The sequence below is a fragment of the Fundulus heteroclitus genome, chromosome 11 (genome assembly GCF_011125445.2).
Source record: "Fundulus heteroclitus isolate FHET01 chromosome 11, MU-UCD_Fhet_4.1, whole genome shotgun sequence".
Classification (NCBI taxonomy): Eukaryota; Metazoa; Chordata; class Actinopteri; order Cyprinodontiformes; family Fundulidae; genus Fundulus; species Fundulus heteroclitus.
In genome coordinates, this window is record NC_046371.1 from 32,689,765 (window position 1) to 32,704,797 (window position 15,033).

General features: G+C 40.9%; 2 protein-coding genes across 2 annotated transcripts in view; one reads left to right on the forward strand and one right to left on the reverse strand.

Moving 5' to 3' along the window:
* mtmr4 (myotubularin related protein 4) overlaps positions 1–3,276 on the reverse strand; it is a 66,030-nt gene extending 62,754 nt beyond the window's left edge. The window contains exon 1 of the mRNA XM_021309796.2: positions 3,195–3,276. The gene's annotated coding sequence lies outside the window, so the exon portion shown is untranslated. The remainder of the gene's footprint in view (positions 1–3,194) is intronic.
* A 1,249-nt stretch (positions 3,277–4,525) lies between these two features.
* Positions 4,526–13,283, forward strand: hpda (4-hydroxyphenylpyruvate dioxygenase a). Its single transcript, XM_012851120.3, has 14 exons — positions 4,526–4,606; positions 4,738–4,764; positions 4,859–4,921; positions 5,090–5,194; positions 5,286–5,328; positions 5,433–5,515; positions 8,869–8,958; positions 9,056–9,162; positions 9,623–9,700; positions 10,065–10,227; positions 10,530–10,601; positions 10,689–10,811; positions 10,904–11,020; positions 12,975–13,283. The coding sequence occupies exons 1-14, from the start codon at positions 4,604–4,606 to the stop codon at positions 13,086–13,088; spliced, it is 1,188 nt and encodes a 395-aa protein (XP_012706574.2). The 5' UTR covers positions 4,526–4,603; the 3' UTR covers positions 13,089–13,283.
* The last annotated feature ends 1,750 nt before the right edge of the window (positions 13,284–15,033 follow it).

Genomic DNA, 15,033 nt, shown 5'->3' on the forward strand with positions numbered 1-15,033 from the left:
CAGTCGTTGAAGTCCGCCATGGGTTGTGTGGACACCCGGCCGCGTGGATTGTGCTCTAACCGGACTGACCGACTTCCCAGTCCTATACCATGGTAAGAGATGGAACATCACACCTGTTTGAAAGCTTGTCGGCTTTGATGCTTGCTACTTTGCGTGTGTGAAGAGCTTCCTGTTTGTGTTGCTGTATTCTGTGGGGAATAATAAATATGGGCGCTATTATCCTAATAGAAACAGCGTTTGTGTTCCTTATTTGTGTCTTGCCGATCTCTTTCGAACCTGAATAAAAATTTCATAAAACATCCTTCAAATCTGAGGCATCCCTGTTAATTATATTCTAATGAACGGCAACACAAAGATTAAAACAGTTTTGTGAAACCTGCAATACTTTTTTTCCCCCCTTCCTCCTCCAAGTTAAACTGAAATTTGGAGCATGAACGCCTCTCAGACAGATGAAAGGCCCAGCAGGTGTTAACACAGATTTATAGCCAGCAAGGAAGGCAAACATTTTCAACACTAACATTTCCGGTTAAGAAAAACACTATTCATTGGTTTCATTCATAAATCCCTTTGTTCTAAAAGCTTCAAAGTAGTCCTTGTGTTCAAATGTCCAAAAAGCACTGAAATCTCGTCAGGTCACTTCCTCCTGCACAGATCCTACTTTTGGATCAATGGCGTCCAAGAATTTCACTCTTTGTTCCAAAGACGAGACAATAACGTGCTGGCCGGCCACTTGGTCTGCTGTGCATAGCTGGTGGTTTCCAACTGGAACTTTTCTGTGTTGTCGTGATAGCTAACAGTGATGAATTGCCTTGCAAGTAGTTTCAAAACGGGGTTGTTGGCTTCTCGAGCATCCTGGATCTGTCAGTCCAGAACCTTAGAACAGAAGGCAACTGGATTTCTTTTCTTCAAGATGTTTCATCTTTTATTTCAAAACACTTTGTTTGATATGAACTGAAGAAGCCACTGAAGTGTCCAAAATATTCTACAGCTCATATCCCTAACAACGGTCTTCTGTGTCATCCTCAGCACCAGCTTTTGGATCGGGGTTTTATTAGGGCAGGACGATATAGAATAAAAGCATATCGATAAAATAGAAATCATATTGATCGATATTGATAATTGTCAAAAAAAAAAATGTAAATATACATTTTAAGTGCAGCCCTGGCCATTTTATGCTGTTGCTTTATGTCCCTTTTTTAAATAAATGGATTCAAACACAATCCTTTATTCAACCAACTTTTTACGAAAACTGCAAGCATTAAAAAAAGAAAAGAAAAAAAACTCTGCTCTCTGAACTCTCTGAAGGCTGATGGCGCTTTCCTGGGTTCGTGATTGGTTGGGAGGATATAATGACTGCAGTATTAACCTACATGATAGGCTAGAATGCACTGTTGTTCTATTGAACTTTTTATTGACCCCTGTTTTTTATATTGACCCATACGTCTAGTGATCGATATATATCGTTATTGAATTATCGTCCAGCCCTAGGTTTTACATATACATATAGGCTACGTTCACACTGCAGGGAAATGCGATCCATATCTGTGTTTTTTTCTGATCTTTTCAACCCCCCCCCAAAAAAAAATCTGATTCGTGCCACTTTCATATGTGGTACTAATTCGGGTACGTATTGGATACTTTTTTTCAAAGCGTCCATTGTCTGAACATTCATGTCGCATTTTATCCATCTTTCACGTCACTCTCCTGTCTCTCACTACGTATCAACACAGCAGCAGCAGTTAGCGCTCCGTAGAAGACCATTGCTAATAGCTGTGCTGCTTTCTTCTTAACGTACTTAGTCTCACTATGATGTGGTTTTAATATGGTCAGCTCCCATTGCTCAGCAGCTTTCTAATAATAGCAGGGAGAGATGCTGGCCTGTATCCATTTTTTTTCTTAATTTGTTTTTTAAACACTTCTAGAAACCATTACATTCAACATTACATCCGTCAACATTGTGCTGCTGTGTGACGCCTCCTTCTGTTATCTGTGCATGCTGGTTGCTTTGCGGTCCTCAGCCGTTCACACAGAAGTCTGATGGCAGTCGCATTTAATAGTAGTATGAAGACTGCAGCTTCCACATCAAATGTGACCTAACAAAGTCAACACCAGAACCCTTATTTTTAACAGGAAACTGGAAATAATAATTTAACAAATACTCACGTAATAACTAACAATTTTGGTTTAAAAGCTGGGTTTTTTTATACCTGGATGTGTAACAGGATATCAGGTATACCCATCTTCAGTTTACTTTATTTTGAAGGTGTTAGAGACAGAAAATGAATTTAGCATTGCTAAAATAAGAGATTCTGGATATCAGTAATACTTTTCAAAAAAAATTATTAAATCCAATCTCTCCAAAAGGCTTAAATTATTTCACATTAATAAATAAATGACACTAAGCTCATGCCTACCTATAGCTTTGGTATAATATAGTTTTTCCGCCAGCTGTGTGAAAGGGACAAACTGTTCATTTAATCCTGACCATCAGTCCACCAAAACACCAATCTACTAACCCAAATGTGTTGCTTTTGTCAACTCAAGTTCAACTTGAACTAGTCAGAGAAAAGCAAATCCTGAGACATTAAAAAAACATTAAAACAATTTCTCCCAACTCACAGTAATCGTATAGCCTTGGTTCAAGTAAATTAAAAAAATTTTATCTATCTGTGTGACACCAACTGCACATATTCCGTTATGCTTTCTGATTCCATTCCTATTTTATTTGAATCTGTACTAACTTTATTTATGGTGGGAGATTCCAGGGTGCTTCTCGCTGACTAAAATTAACTCTGGTCAGAAGAGTCCAGGAACAAACATGATGCCTGAGAGTCTGATGAAAACACAACAGGTGCAAACAAGGTGGATGAAGTTTAAAAGCCCACCGTGCCAAAAGTGAAAGTCTACGCCAGCCTGCTGGCAGACTGATACTGTACTCCAACATGACAAGTTAACGAACCGAAAGCGTGTCTGTCAGGGTGAACTGTGTGTCCAAAAGCTCTAGCAGTCGGCTAGCTTCCGGATAGCATCGTTACTGGGAGCAGCTGGGTAAAACTCACTCATGTATCCACTGAAAACAACAAAGTAGCTCAAGGTTGGCAAGCACCACCTTAGTCAGAGAGCCCGGGAGCATGTCACATACAAAACACGACTCACATGACACTTAATTTAAGGAAATAAACCGAGTTACTCACTCAGAAAGAATCAGCTGACACAACGGTGACTCAGTAGACTACAGGACTTCCGCATTCTTGTGCGATGACAAGCACGCCAGCCAATAGTGAGCGAGCAAACGGAGCAGCCTACCCCAATGGTGCTGCAGCGTTTCTTTCGGCCAATAAGAATTGACGCCAATGAAGCCGGTGAATGGCACACGCCCACGGCAGAGCCAATCAGGTATTACTAAACGTTTAAAGCGCACCAATAGAAAATCACAGCGCGGCACAAACTGGGTATGCACACACACACACACACACACACACACACACACACACACACACACACACACACACACACACACACACACACACACACACACACACACACAGACACACACACACAGACACACACACACAAATACGTACGTGCGGCTGCTCGCATGTACAACAGCGAGAGTACAGCCGACATGAAAGCGTTCAAGGACTATACCACTTTATGTAAATTAACCAAAACAACTAGTTAGAAATGACAGATTGCTATTTTGTTTCATTCAGTACAACAGGAAGTCGTACAGATGTACATGCTTTATAAATATTATTACTGTAGACATATGATTTTCATTTGATTACACAAAATTATTTTTGTAATATAAGTAATCCGTTGGTTTATTAATGATCAGTTTTTCATATCAGGCCTCCTTACTTTCAGTAGTAGTACACAGCAATTACATACAATGCTCCTGAGTGGTCCAGTTTATCAGAGTTTAAATCTGAATTTCAGAAATAAGTACTTTTGAATAAAGAACGAGGGTCAGGTCAAATCATGTGATCCATCACAATGAATCAAATATGATCATGTATAAGGAGAAGACTAGTGAGATTTGTGATTTATTACTTCCAGCAAGAGGGTGCCCTCTGGAGGTAGACATGAGAACTCAAGAGGGGTTCTGTGAATAACGGCAGAGTTAGAGGGCAAACTCTTTTTTACCTTTATCATTGTGTATTTTTCGATTTCTTATCTCTGCAATAGTGTTTTTGTTTGCTTTCTTGTTATGGTTGCATTTGAACGCCTCTTAACTATTCTAAAGCGGTAAATCTTCTAAAATGGGTTAGAAATACACAGATCAGTGTGTTCCACGTTTCGGATTCCTCCTCATCCATAACAGTGTAAACCTTTGCTGCAGTGAACGTGAGCGTGTTTCATCTTTGTGGACTGACACCTCTTTAACACGGCTTTCAGGAGAAGAGAAACAACCCGGTCCACTGCACGACTGAACCTTTTAAAGGAGATGCATCCAGAAACAAAGAGGCGGACAGGTGGGTGTAGATCTGACAGGACCAATCACAGCTGGTCATCAGGTCAGTACATATCCGAAGGCCGCCAGCCCAGACGCTGATTTCTGATCTCCCTCTTCTCTGAACTGAGATCCGCCTGCAATCACAGCATGGTAAGAGTCTTTGCTATGCTCACATGATGAGCATAATAGCTTTTTGAAGGATTACCAGCCATTTAATGCACGTTAGAAATATGGGATCTTGCTAATTAAGCTTTAATAAGTTGTTTGTTTTTCATATTTAGACAAGCTACACAGACAAAGGGGAGAAGGTAAGGTTTAAATCATCCAATGTAGTTGTATTGTTGTTTGCCAGCTGTAAACCTTTATAAGTGTAATTTTTTTCTTTGGTCTTTTACTCTGCAGCCTTTGAGGGGACGATTTGTTCGGTTTCATCATATCACCTTCTGGGTTGGAAATGCCAAGCAGGTTAGTACCCAAACTGACCGTCTCACACACAAGATACCTGTTGACATTCAGCATTCAGCACATCACCCATCTACGCTGGGTGTGAAGCTCAGCCTCAGCTCGGCCTCAGCTTGTTGGAGTTTATCTGTTAATCATCTTCAGAGTAACAGGAGTCTGATCACTTTCCAGGCAGCCTCGTTCTACTGTGACAAGATGGGCTTTGAACCTTGGGCCTACCAGGGTTTGGAGACCGGCCGCCGAGAAGTTGTGTCTCACGTCATCAAGCAGGACAAAGTATGGTGTTAATTATAAAGCGCGCATCCCGAGCGGCTGGCTTTAAATCAACCCACCCTTAATGGCAGCCTTCTCCCTCATGTTTTTACAGATCTTTTTTGTGTTCCAATCTCCACTAAACCCTGGAAACGAAGGCATGTTGGCTCCTCAGGATCACTTGAGACACTCTGAAAGATGAAAGGCTTTGAGCGCGATTAGCAGTGTCTCTGCTTTTCAACATGCATGTGTCCTCTTTCAGAGATGGGGGAACACCTGATGAAACATGGCGACGGAGTGAAGGACATCGCCTTTCAGGTGGAGGACTGTGACTTCCTGGTCAAGGTAACCTGACAGGGGACAGGGCAGAAGGGATGTATCTTTGTTGGCTTTACTGCAGAGCCTTGCAAAAGTACTCACACGCCTCAAACCTTTTCATGTTTTGTGTCATTGTGGCCCCAGACCTCCATATATTTTACCTGGATTTTCGGTGATAGATCAACGTTCTCTTTACTAAGAAATATCTGAAGGATAGCTTGCTTTTGTCTGCAGCCTCCTTTACTCCTAAAATCCCTCATTAAAATCTACACCTTCAGATGTCACCTAGTTGTCAAAGAGGTTTGAGTATACACATGTGCCATTAAGTCCTCAGGACACATTCAGCTGTTCTGTGAGGGCCTCAGAGGTTTGCTAGAGAACGATAGAGAACAAACACCATCACCAAGACTAAAGAACACATAAGGCAGGTCAGGGACAAAGTTGAGAAAGAGTTTGAAGCAGAGCTAGTTTATGAAGCGTTATCCAGAGCTTTGAGCATTTCAGAGGGCACTGTTCAATCTGTCACCCAACAATGGGAAAAGAAAGGCACCCCCAAGCAAGACATGGCCATCCAAATTCAATTGAGAGGCTGGGCAAGGAGAGCAATATCCATAGAAGCCAACGGGAGGTCCATGGTCACTTTGGATGAGCTGCTAAAGTCCACCGCTCAGGTGGCCGCATCTTTCGACCACTGTTAGCCCTGTTCTCCATAGACCTGATCCTATAGGTCAGCTTTGCAGAAACCCTTAAACGTTTCATCTGGTGTTTGCCAGAAGCCATGTCGGGGACACCGCAAACAGACCAAAGAAGGGGCTGTCGACGGATGACACCTAAGTTGAATTTTTTGCATCGCACGATTTGCGGGGGAAAAAAACTAATAATGCCCATCATTCTGAACAGGCCAACCTGGCGGTGCAACTTGGCACTGGGAACTTCATGCTGTAGGAAGGCTTTTCCTCTGCAGGGATGGGAAAGCTGAAAACGAATGGAGCTGAACATGACACAAGCCTGTAAGAATACATCTTAGGGGCTGCAAAAGACTTGAGACCAGGGGTAGATGAAACATCCATCCAACGCGCAATGCAATGGTTATGTGTTAGAATGGCCCAGTCAAAGTTTATACATAAATCAAATTGAGAATCTGTTGCAAGTGATCTAATTGAGATTGAGCCAGTTTGCGAAAAAGAACCGAAACAAATTCCTGATAGAGACATCCCATGCCATATTGCGTTGGTCTTTCACATAAAATCCACCTGAAATACATAGAAGTTTGTGAATGTAATATGAAAAGCAGCAAAAGTCGATTTTTTTTTCTTCCTCTGAGTTATTTCAATTTACGTTTTAAAATATAGGTACTCATAAAAGTTGAAAGGACTTCATGTGGAAAAGTTCAGTCCGTTTTCATCATTTCTACATGTAGGCTGTTGAGCAATGGTAGACATTGGGCAATAAAAGCATATAGTTGTTAAACGTTTGACCTTCAGTACACTTGGGTCCCCCTGTTTCAGTGAACCGTGTTTCATGTTTAACTGTTGCTTTCCAACAGTGTGTGTGTTGAAATAATAGCAAACATGGCAGCCTTGTAACAGATTCTACGGCAGCAAAGCCCATCTGATGTTCTTGCTCAGTCAAGGTCAGACAGCAGGCTTAGATAAACTGTCTCTGTTGGCTGTCAGGTAGCTGCGAAGTTACAGAATCACTGCTGACTCGATCAGATACCAGTATATTGTTCACCATAGATGAGCAATTAAGAATTAAAAATGGGAGGTGTTTGTTTTCTAGCCACCAGAGGGCGTCCGTGAGCCGTTTTTCTACAGCCTTGTTACGTTCTCACCACAAACCTATTTTATTGACATTTAATATGATACATCAAAATAAAGTAGTTCATAATCCAGAAATGGACGAAAGATTATACATGATTTAAAAAAACATAAATTTTTAAATAAAAAATCCAAACGCTGTGGAGTGCAATTGTATTGAGCCCTCTGAGACAACCACCTTTTCCTGATGCAGATGCGAGTTTTTTGGCTATGTCTCTCCCAGCTTTGCACATCTAATAAGATATTCTCCCGCTTTTCCTTGTCAAGTAGTTCAAACTCAGTCAGAATGGTTACATTGTGTCTGCAAATGGCAGTTTTCAAGAAAACGGTCAGTTGGGTTTACGTCTGGACTTTGGGCCATTCTAACATAAATATATTTTGATCTACACCGTTCCTTTCGCCCTCAGGCTGCATGTTTAGGGTTGTGTTTGCATGTGAGGCAAACCTCTGCCTCAGTCACGAGTCTTTTGCTCCCTCACAGCATGATGCTGCCACCGCTATGTTTTACCCTGGGGAACCTGTGTACAGGGTGTTAATTTACCACCCCACATACCACTTTGCATTGAGACCATACAGTTCAAATGTGTTCTTATCTGATTAGAGCACTATATTGAGGCAAACTGCAAATGGAACTTCGTCTGGATTTCTTTCAATGTCTCATCAAGGAAGGATTTGTGGATTGGCAGCTTCTTCCATCTAAGCTGTACATCTCCTCCAGAGTTACCACAAGCCCTAAGACTGCTTTTTGCATTAATGCTCTCCTTTGCTGGACCTCTCAGCCTAGATGGATGGTTTTTGGTAGACTTGCACTTGTGCCATACTCTTTGTAAATGGAGTTCTCTGAGATGTTCAAAGCTTGGGATATTTCCTTTTAACCGTAACCCTGCACAGTTGGTTGACTTCAATCCTGTTGAGGGGATTCAGAGTAAGGCAGCTGAAATAAATTGACACCAATTCAGTTCAATTAAATTTTATTTATATAGTGCCAATTCATAATACATATCATCTCAAGGCACTTTCCAAAGTCAAATTCAATCAGATTATACAGATTGGTCAAAAATGTTCCTATCTAAGGAAACCCAGCAGATTGCATCAAGTCTCGACAACCAGCATTCACTCCTTATAAAAGAGTGTAGAGTCACAGTGGACAGTCGTCTGCATTGTTGATGGCTTTGCAGCAATCCCTCATACTGAACAAGCATGGAGCGACAGTAGAGAGGAAAACTCTCCTTTAACAAGGAGGAAAACCTCCAGCAGAACCAGGCTCAGTGTGAACAGTGTGACCGACTGGGGGTTAGAGAAGACAGAGCAGAGACACAAAAAAGCACAGAAGCACCACAGTTTTCATATCTTTATTTGTAAAAAAAAATAAAAAATAAAAAATGCTTTCGCTTCATAATTATGCGCCACTTTGTGTTGGTTTATCAGTTTGTATTTGTACCATGAAAACGTGTGAAAGGGGGCATGGATCCCCTTGTCTTTGCAAAGCACTGACTCACTGAGTCGCTGCTGTGTGCTCCCGTTTCTCGAAAACCGATCACACTTCCTCTCCGCCGACAGACAGCCCGGGAGCGAGGAGCTGCGATTGTCAAGGAGCCCTGGGTGGAGCAGGACAGCCACGGGAGGGTCAAGTATGCTGTGATTCAGACGGTAAATAAAGGATGATTCACAGGCATAAGCCCCGTGTAAACACGCCAAAGAATGTGATACTGAGCGATGATGTTGAGCAAAAATGTTTTGTCTGCAGTATGGCGATACAACCCACACGCTCATTGAGTACCTCGAGCCCTACAAAGGCCTGTTCCTGCCCTGCTACAAAGAGCCCCTGTTTAGGGACCCTCTGCTGGCCAAGCTGTGAGTTTAACAGAAGCCCTCCCTGCAGCAACGTTTCATAAAACTAAAAATGTGTATTTCTCACTTTTCGGGTTCAGACTTTGCTGAATACTTCGTAAATATGTATATTTAGACATAATATAGTATTAATAGATATAAATGTGGTATAGTAAACATATACTGGTATGAGGAATCCATGATATTGTGCTTTCGTGCAGTTTATTTTCAATCCTTTGAAAAATTCTTCTCTGGAATTAAATGTTGCTTTATGCTGTTCTTAAATTTACTGCATAGAAACAAAAAGTCAGGCCTGAAACTTTTAATTACCCCTACAAATGTGCACTTTTCCTTCCTCCCTTTTTGGTATTCTTTGATACAAATGTGAGGAAGGTTCTGATATAAAAAATTTATTTTTGCTAATGATGGGAATTTTCTGGAACTCTTTCCATGAGGTTTTCTTTACCCCCCCTTTCCTCTATAGTCCACCTGCTGGTTTGAACTTCATCGATCACATTGTGGGAAACCAGCCAGATGACCAAATGGTGCCAATTTCTGACTGGTAAGACTCCTGTTAAAGCGCACGTACACCCAGTGCAGGTCCAGCAGTCACACGGGGGCAGAAGGGACAGAGCAAACACTGTACCACTGCTGGGAGTGACGTGTTTGGACTCCCTGCAAAACTGCTGCAATACGCAAACTTAAATGTCCACATTTATCTAATTAAATTTTTTTTTTCCTTTATCCCTTTTCACGTTTATGTTTCTCACCCGTGGCAGATTTTGATCTTAGCATTAAGGCTCTCCTGGCACAGCCTGAGAGGGGTGGCACTGCTACGCACTTATTCACAGATTTTGACCTGATGCTTAGGCTTAGGTTGGGGAGCAGAATTCATGCAAAAACCACCCCTGTTCGTCACACTCCAGGTATCAGAAGTGTCTGATGTTTCACCGGTTCTGGTCGATAGACGACAAGCAGATTCACACGCAATACAGTGCGCTGAGGTCCATCGTGGTGACAAACTATGAAGAGACCATCAAGATGCCTATCAATGAACCTGCCATGGGAAAAAAGAAGTCACAGATCCAGGTGGGACATGTTTACTCTTAACCCTTCATGTTCCAGCTGCAGGTTTGTCAGAACTGGCCCCTCTATAATGTCCAAAGTATTCATGCCCATGAACTTTTTCATACTTTGTCGCATTAAAACCACAAAGTTGAAAGTAATTTAATGGGAGTTTACCATGAACTAGCATGTACACCAAAAGTGCAAATTGAGAACAAATTTTTATTTTCATTAAAGTATGTGGTTCCAAGGTGAGAAATATGACAAAAGTAAAGGGTACACATCCTTTTGCAATGCACTGTAGTCCAGTATCTCTATGTCCACAGGAATATGTGGACTACAACGGGGGACCAGGCGTTCAGCACATTGCCCTCAACACGTCAAACATTATTAAAGCCGTGAGTGACTGTTTAGCAAGAAGCTTCCACACTTCAACACGGTCCATTCTGGATCCAGCTGTTCTTTGATATTTTTCCATTTAACAGATCGAAAACCTGCGGGAGAGAGGAATGGAGTTCCTCTCAGCTCCCGACACATACTACGTTACACTGCGGGAGAAACTCAGAACAGCCAAAATCCAGGTGAAGGAGGACCTCGACCATTTACAGGTGAGCATATGCTTTTTAAGTCTGTTCTTTAAACGAGCATCTGTTTTTGTTTAATAGTTAAAATATCTGTGTGATCTGTGTTTCCTTTACAGAAGTTGAAAATCTTGGTTGATTTTGATGACAAGGGTTACCTTCTTCAAATCTTCACTAAGCCTGTGCAAGACAGGCCAACACTTTTCTTGGAGGTCATACAGAGGAACAACCACTTTGTAAGTACTCAGACCCAGAACCAGCACTGTAAGAGCACTGCGAGTAATACCACATATTAATAGATGGCCAACTATTGAACCCGAGTGGTTAGACCTCACTGTTTAGCCCAAAATGAGCCATACCCTTGACAAATAACAGTTTCAAGTAATCTTTTAATCTGACCAACATGGAAGTGCATGGACAAATATATGAAGCAGCCCAGGTACATAGTCCTGATTTGAGTCTGATAGAAAATCTGTGAAGAGAGCCAAAAATTAGGGTGATGGCGAAGAGGCCTTCAAAGACTCATCATCAAAGAAAAATAATGAAAATACCAGAGGAAACATGTAGAAAGCTGCTCCGCAACAATGACAGATTTTACTGCTGTGAAAGCTATCAAGGGTAGTAATAATTTTTGACAGGTATTTTTTAATAATAAGATTATTAAATAAAAACAGATCTTTGATTTCTCAAAATTTATCCTTTTTATATTGATAGATCTTTTGATCTATATATATATATATTTATATATATATAGAAGAAGTGCGAAAATATTTGTTCAAGAAAATGATGGATATCTCTACACTCTGTCCTGTGGGACGAGCCCAATATGTCACAAATGAAAAACGGGAAAAGTGACACATGCAAAAGTAACAAAGACATGAGAATTGATCCCATGTTCAGCATGTTACATCTGCTCTAATTCAAAAATGATTTACTCTGAACAGCAGTGTTAAAGCCTGTTAATCTAAAATAATTTGCAGAATTTTGTGCAGACTTTGATGATCTTTGGTCTTGAAATCCTCCCAATAAATCATCCTCTGGAAAACAAAACTCGCCATTATCACACTGTTCAGTTTCCTCTGCAATGTCAGACATTTATGATGTTTTCAGGGGTCTTCATCAAACAAATGCAACATGTCAAAACAGGACAAAAATAAGTCTTATTCTAGGAGCACTTTATAGGATGAGTTCTAGTTTTGTATTACACGGCCCATTGTTGCATTTTATTCATTTTACTTTATTTGTTATTTTCATTTTAACCCCACTTAAAATCTATTGTTTATGTTTATTTTCCTCCTTAATAGGTAAAACACAGTTGTCTTCAGTGGAGGTATTTTCCCCATTGTTGATACGAAATTAGTTTTATGTTTTTTTCAGGATTCTAGTTTCTCCTCTTTCATGTTGCAGCTGTTTTCAAAACGTTAATATCAAGTAGTACCCTCACTGTGTCATTCATGCTTGCTAAATATTATTACTAAAATGGGGTTGGATTATGTGCTAACAGTAAGGGTACCATTTATTTGCGCCATTATTAAAAACATTATTTCTTGTTTTCTCCACTTAATAAATATTCTGAAATGAAACAATAGATTTTTCTAAATGTTAGATTGTGCTATTGCAACAAAAGAGGAATATATTTAAGGGTTTTACTCGGCATTGGAAACAACTGAGGTAATTAGCGATAAATAATAAAAATACTTTTTCCTACAATTTTGCTTGGTTAGTCACCCTAAACTGATTGGATTTACAGACATGTGATCTTTTAAACCTCCTGAAAAACAGAGTGAGAGCTGCCTGAACACCTGTTTACAGCTTCCACCCAGCGAGAGCTGGATCAGGCCAGCCCCACTTGTAAAAGCTCAGTAAATCTTCCACAGATAGAGTCAGATTAAACAGCACACTGCTACACAGCAAGGGGGAATCATTGCGTTGGCTTGCACCCTGTGGCGCTTCATGTGTGACACCCAGCACCCATCCTGCCTGTCAGAACAGGCGCATCTAGTCCCTCTCCGGGGTGTGCAGATGTGGATGGGAAGGATGAAAGTGCGTAACCAGATATGGAACCACACCAAAGACTCCCTCAGACACCCCACCAACATTTGATCTTTTGATTAACTGTGAAAGTATTTCCACCATTAACTGGGGAGTTCAGAGTGAGAATATTTGAACTGGAGTTTCTTCTGTCATCAGGGATTCGGGGCAGGAAACTTCAAGTCTCTCTTTGAGGCCATTGAGAAGGACCAAGAGGCCAGGGGCAACCTGACTGTGCTTACACCTGATGGGAGGGCCAAAGCCTTTCGCTGATCTCAGACCAGACTGAGACTCATTCGGAGGGCTGCAGGCTACACGACAGAGATGAAAAACACTCACCACAGCTGCAGCATGTCAAACACCTGAGTGTTAAAAATCTTTATATGACGAGCTGTGAGCATGATTGCACTTTGCTTCAAGATGTCAATAATTGTGTTTGGCTAAATAAAGAACCTCTTGTTTATCTCAGTCGTGTGTGTGTGTGTGTGTGTATGTGTGTGTGTTAAAGAAAGTTATGCGGATAATCAGATAATTGAAGGCACCTGAGTGTTTTTTTTTCCATGAAAGCAGGGAGATTGAGGCCATGTATCCTGTAAACATAAAGCCATGAGCAGCAGAAAACCACGTCTCAGGTGGAAGAATCTGTCAACAGAACAACTGACCATTGTGCTCTCAACAAATCTGACAAAAAGGATGCCATTGGTGAAGGTTAATCCTTTTTATTAAACGTAAAGGAATAAATGCCTTTTGCGGTGTAAAATGAAGACTGAAACATGCTGGTGGCTGAGGAAGTAGGGGTAGGCCTACAGCAGGGTCTGGGATGTTTATACAGATCCTTGCAGAGAAGATTTTTTTCATTTGCAATCTCCTAATCTAATATCAGGTAAATTGTGTCTGCTAACGTAGCTCACCACCGTCAGTGTGGGAATGTGAGTGTGAATGGGTGATTGTATCGTAAAGCGCTTTGGGGAAGACGGACTTGATGAAGCCCTATACAACTACAAGCCATTTACCATTTAATAAAGAAGTAGAGCGAAATCTAAAAAAGATGCACTGCTTCTTTGTGGGTCTAACAAAACCATAGGGTGCCAGGAGAGGAACTGTGGTACTCTGTATATTTATGAAGGTGGTGAAAGACGTGTACAGTGCGAGACAGCTGTGAGGTGTGTGGTAGCAGAGACTGTCGAGAGGACAGATAAAGGCAGGATTCTTCCTGGATTTCAATGCTTGCAGACAACATTGTGACCTGTAGTGAGAGTAAGAAGCAGGTTAAAGAGAGCTTGGAAATAGGGAAGGGCAATTATTGTATCGTCATAGATATTTATATGCATACTGAAAATAGTAAACTACATCCCGATACCAACAAAATTGTTATTGTTTTAATCGGTGTCTTAAAGTAGCCAATTTGTTAATCGGTAAGTTGTTCTTAAAAGCAGTATTTGTGTTTGAGGGGCTTTGGCGCAGGGACATGGAGTCCCAGTCATACAATCTACTGCCAAAACAGAAAGCAACACATTTTGAAATACGTCTTATCATCCATATGAAACAATATCTTGCTATACTTTCAAGTCTGCATTGTCCATCCCTACTCGGGGAGATGGAGGTCAGCTCTGGAGTGAAAAATAGTGAAAGTCAGAATGAAAGTTGTGCAGATCTAAGTGTGAACGAAAGAGAGACAAGTGGAAAAGTGGAACTGAAAGGAGTAAAAGTGTTCAAGCTGAATGTTTTTAAGCACTTGGGGGGCGGATGGGGGGGGGTGGAACCATCCAAATCAATAGGCAATGCAGGTTGGGTGGTCTGACAAAGTTTCAAATGTGGGGTTGAGATGATTTGGACGTGTGAAAGGAGGCATAAGATGAAGCTGCCTGGGAAGAGGAAAAGATGAAAAGCAAATAGGAGGTTCCTGAGCATATATGGTTCTTCTGCTAAAGAAATAAAGAGTCTCGTTTTTTTTATTTCAAAATAATTTATTTGCATATAATTGGAATGAAGACAGGTCGATATATTCGCGATGGCACCGGTCAGTTTCTATACAGAAACATTCAGTCTATACAGAAACCATTCTTTCAAACCTGGACAAAATATGGATAAATATATTAGTAAATAAATATATTAGTGACATGTCACTATATTGAACTGTTCTATTATATATAAAATACAACACTATTTTATTTCTGGGTTTTGTTGTTCTCTTTTGTACACAAAGTATCCAAAATAT